General features: G+C 39.6%; 2 protein-coding genes across 2 annotated transcripts in view; one reads left to right on the forward strand and one right to left on the reverse strand.

Annotated features, from left to right (window-relative positions):
* The window catches only part of LOC121044520 (translation initiation factor IF-2-like), a 25,162-nt gene that overhangs the window by 19,314 nt on the left and 1,962 nt on the right, over positions 1–3,886 (forward strand). The gene's annotated exons all lie outside the window — the stretch shown is intronic.
* Positions 1–3,886, reverse strand: part of SULT6B1 (sulfotransferase family 6B member 1) — a 19,675-nt gene that overhangs the window by 10,393 nt on the left and 5,396 nt on the right. The window contains exons 3-4 of the mRNA XM_040496527.1: positions 2,861–2,950; positions 1,598–1,724 (exon numbers count right to left, since the gene is read on the reverse strand). Coding sequence (XP_040352461.1) covers positions 1,598–1,724; positions 2,861–2,950 — 217 coding nt within the window. The remainder of the gene's footprint in view (positions 1–1,597; positions 1,725–2,860; positions 2,951–3,886) is intronic.

Raw genomic sequence — 3,886 nt, forward strand, 5'->3', positions numbered from 1 at the left:
CCCAATACTTAATCTGTGCTTAGGAACCAATACTGTACCCAGTGGCCATGCATGTGGGGCGTGGTGTTGCTGTGCTGGTCACCTTTAGAAGTGGTCCTCTTTGGGCACCTGGGTGGCTCAGTAGGTTAAACATCCCACTCTCGATTTCAGCTCAGGTCATGATCTCACAGTTTCATGTGTTTAAGTCCCACATCGGGCTCTGCATTGACAGTGCAGAGTCTGCTTAGGATTCTCCCTCTCTCTCTGCCCCTCCCACACTTGGCGCTGCTCTGTCTCTCTCAAAATAATAAATAAGTCCGTGAGTAAGTAAATAAATAAATAAAACTTTAAAAATCATGTTAGGATGAGCACTGGGTGTTGTATGTAAGTGATGAACCACGGGAATCTACCCCCAGAACCAAGAGCAGACTGTACACGCTGTTTGTTAGCCAATAAAATAAAATAAAAGTGGTTCTTTTAGAGTGACCTGTCAACAACTTCTCAAGGATCATGTGGCATTAATTCTGCCTTCTATGACACTGCCAAGACTGAAAAGAGCCACCAACTAAAGGAGGCATCTTTAATCTCTGGCCATTATACCCATGGAAGTAGAGTCACTGGAGCTTACAAGCAGTGGGACCACTGGCAAGTATTTTAACTTTTTGGATTAGTTTTCTCATCTGCGCAAGGGGCTGGAAATACTTTATTCATAGTTTGTTATGGTCTTAAATGAAATCATGCACATAAAACACCTCCTTTGGTACATTGGAGCATCAGTAGGCACTTACAAGAGTTTTTTTTAAGTAATCCCTACACCCAATGTGGGGCTCGAACTCACAACCCCAAGATCAAGGGTTGCGTGCTCTGCTGACTGAGCCAGCCAGAAGACTCAGTAGGCACCTACAAAATTGCAGTTATCAATAACCAGAGGTAAAACATCAACATGGTCTAACAAAGCCTTTTCCTTTCTGGCAAACAAATATCTTAGATGTGTTTGCTCAATGTCATGGTTTTATCTCTCTCTCTCTCTCTCTCTCTCTCTTTTTTTTTTAATCATTGTGTTATATAGAGACTTAGGGGAAATTAACCAGAGATGCTTTTCCACATGACTCTGTATAGGCCTCTTGGTCCTATGTCTGTTCTACGGCCACCTCATACTTATAGGCAACATGTAAATTGCCCAAATTATTTTTAAAAACAGTAATGTATTATTGTTTGATGTGCAGAACTAGTGGTGCTATAAAACTTCATTAAAGTTTCATTAAAAGCAACTTTTTGGGGGGCACCTGGGTGGCTCAGTCGGTTGAGCGAACGACTTCGGCTCAGGTCACGATCTCGCGGTCCGTGAGCTCGAGCCCCACTTCAGGCTCTGTGCTGACAGCTCAGAGCCTGGAGCCTGTTTCAGATTCTGTGTCTCCCTCTCTCTGACCCTCCCCTGTTCATGCCCTGTCTCTCTCTGTCTCAAAAATAAATAAACGTTAAAAAAAATTTTAAATAAAAGCAACTTTTTGGTTCCTGGATCCTCCCTAGTCTTCTTTCTTTACCTTAAAATACATTTGATTTTTTGTACTTTTGTGGTCATCTGTCAAAGTAAGAATTCTTTCACCAACAGCCATACCTTGGCCTTTCATGAACTGTCTGAAGAATTCATCCCAGGAGCCATAGCTTGGAATATCAGGGACATTGTTGTGGAAATGGAAAAAAGATACTGCCGTATCTTTAGGGTTTCGAAATATCACCAAAATCTAGAAAGAGAAAATTCAGTTAATTTATTCAGGTCTATATTTTGAACTTTGGAAAAGTGAAGGGGTGAACAATATCATTGTGTAATCTTGTATACGACATAATTTTGTTAACATACAGAGAAATTGAAGAAGCGGGGGTGGCAGATGGGGAAGTCTGGGGAGAGGGAAGAGAAAAGAAGAAAAAGCAGACTGATGTTGTAGCAGAGAACTTTTGCTAATGAACTTAGACATTAAGAAGGCATGTGTAGAAGATATGAAAAAAGCAAGGTGCCTGGGTGGCTCAGTCGGTTAAGTGTCTGACTCTTGAGTTCGGCTTAGGTCACAATCTCATGGTTTGTGGGATTGAGCCCCAAGCCAGGTTCTGCACTGACAGTGCAGAGCCGGCTTGAGATTCTCTCTCTCTCTCTCTCTCTCTCTCTCTCTCTCTTTGCCCCTCCCCCAGCTAGCATGTGTTCATGCGTGAGCAGTGCACACACTCTCTCTCTTTCTCAAAATAAATAAATAAACGTTAAAAAAAAAAAAGAAGATACCAAAAAGGAAAAAAGGGCAAGCTCATTAGAATAGTCATAAGGGCATGATCTGGAAGGGTAAACCACAAAGTAAAAATTGCAACATAATATTAAAAAGTAATATTAAGGACAATGAAAATAATGTTCAGAGTTTGGTCAGCAAAAATAAAAAAATGATAAGAGTAGCCAAAGCACCTATAGTTATGTTTGCAGGACATGAAGTTTGCTATTATACGTGAAATTCAGAAATAAAATTGCTTCAGACCTCACATAAATAATGCTCACCAGAAAGAACAAAAAAACACAACTTCTCGTTTTCCTATCACATTCTTTTGTTAAACTCTCTAAATATCTTAGTGGGATTCTGGAATCTATCCACTATAAAACAGATTTTAAAATATGTTCAATTCTAGGTATATGTTTTATATCCTAACTGAAAATGCATTCACTTTGAGCACAACAATAGCAAATATATTTGAAGAAAGAAACAACAGAAGAAATGCTAAATCGCACGTTTCATTTCTCAAAATTCTATGATAAGATGCAGACTTCATCACATAGCTCAGAAAGGCTATATCTAGACATTAAAAACTTCAAACTGAAATACGAGTAGGGAGGGACACTCACCTTGGCTTTATTCTTGAAGATGGACCCAGGTAATTTGTCATAATGGAGATGAGTTGCCAGAATCCTTGGGGATGGAAACTGTTTCATTCTCTTAAAAACAGACATGGTAAAGTAAAAGTGTGTATGTCTTATGGTGAATCGCTCTTAAGTGTAGTATCTGAATGGTAGTTCCAAGTATCACTACTGTGCCTTTTCTATTTCCCCCTCCAGTTTTTAAAAATTTATTTCTGTTTTCTTAATTTGTGGGGATGAGGAATGGAGAAAGTCATAAGTAATTTAAATCATCCTTCTGGACCGCCTTATAGGGTTTGGCTTACCATTTTGGAGGGGTCTTTTTTTTGAAAATTTTACCTTTTCTACAATCATACTAAATTCTTTTTAGAATTGATTCTTTGCAGCTCATAATTTGTGATCTATTCTGTCTTCATTTGGCTCTCTTCTATAGTCAAGGTCTTTACCAGAAATACTCAAGTTTTTCCATAGGTCTCCCAAACCCACTTTTAATATCTAGACTTTTTTTTTGCCAACAAAATTCCATGCAATCAAACATCCTAACAGAACCTGGAAGTGCACAGTCACTTGAATATCTGAGAAATATTTTACTAGAGAAATTCTTGTCAATGTAAGGACTCAGTGATTGATTCTTTGTGTGTGTGTGTGTGTGTGTGTGTGTGTGTGTGTGTGTGTCTGCTTCTACTGATAATTTTGAAAATGAAGTTACCTGTTTAATCTGCCAGGGTTAAGGGTTTTAGTACGTTATATGGGCTAAAGCCTCAAGTTTCATTTCCACACTTGTAGAGGTCACTCACAGCTGGGGCACATTATTTCAAGTGGTAAAATGATATTTAGACGTTTATAGCCAATGTTTCTGTAGAAACTTAGTGGACACTAGACACCAGCTCATGTCATGATCTCGCAGTCCATGAGTTGGAGCCCTGCCTTGGGTTCTGTGCTGACAGCTCAGAGCCTGGAGCCTGCTTCAGATTCTGTGTCTCCCCCTCTCTCTCTGCCCCTCCCCTGCGCACT

The sequence above is a fragment of the Herpailurus yagouaroundi genome, unplaced genomic scaffold (genome assembly GCF_014898765.1).
Source record: "Herpailurus yagouaroundi ecotype Mexico unplaced genomic scaffold, PumYag 188, whole genome shotgun sequence".
NCBI lineage: Eukaryota > Metazoa > Chordata > Mammalia > Carnivora > Felidae > Herpailurus > Herpailurus yagouaroundi.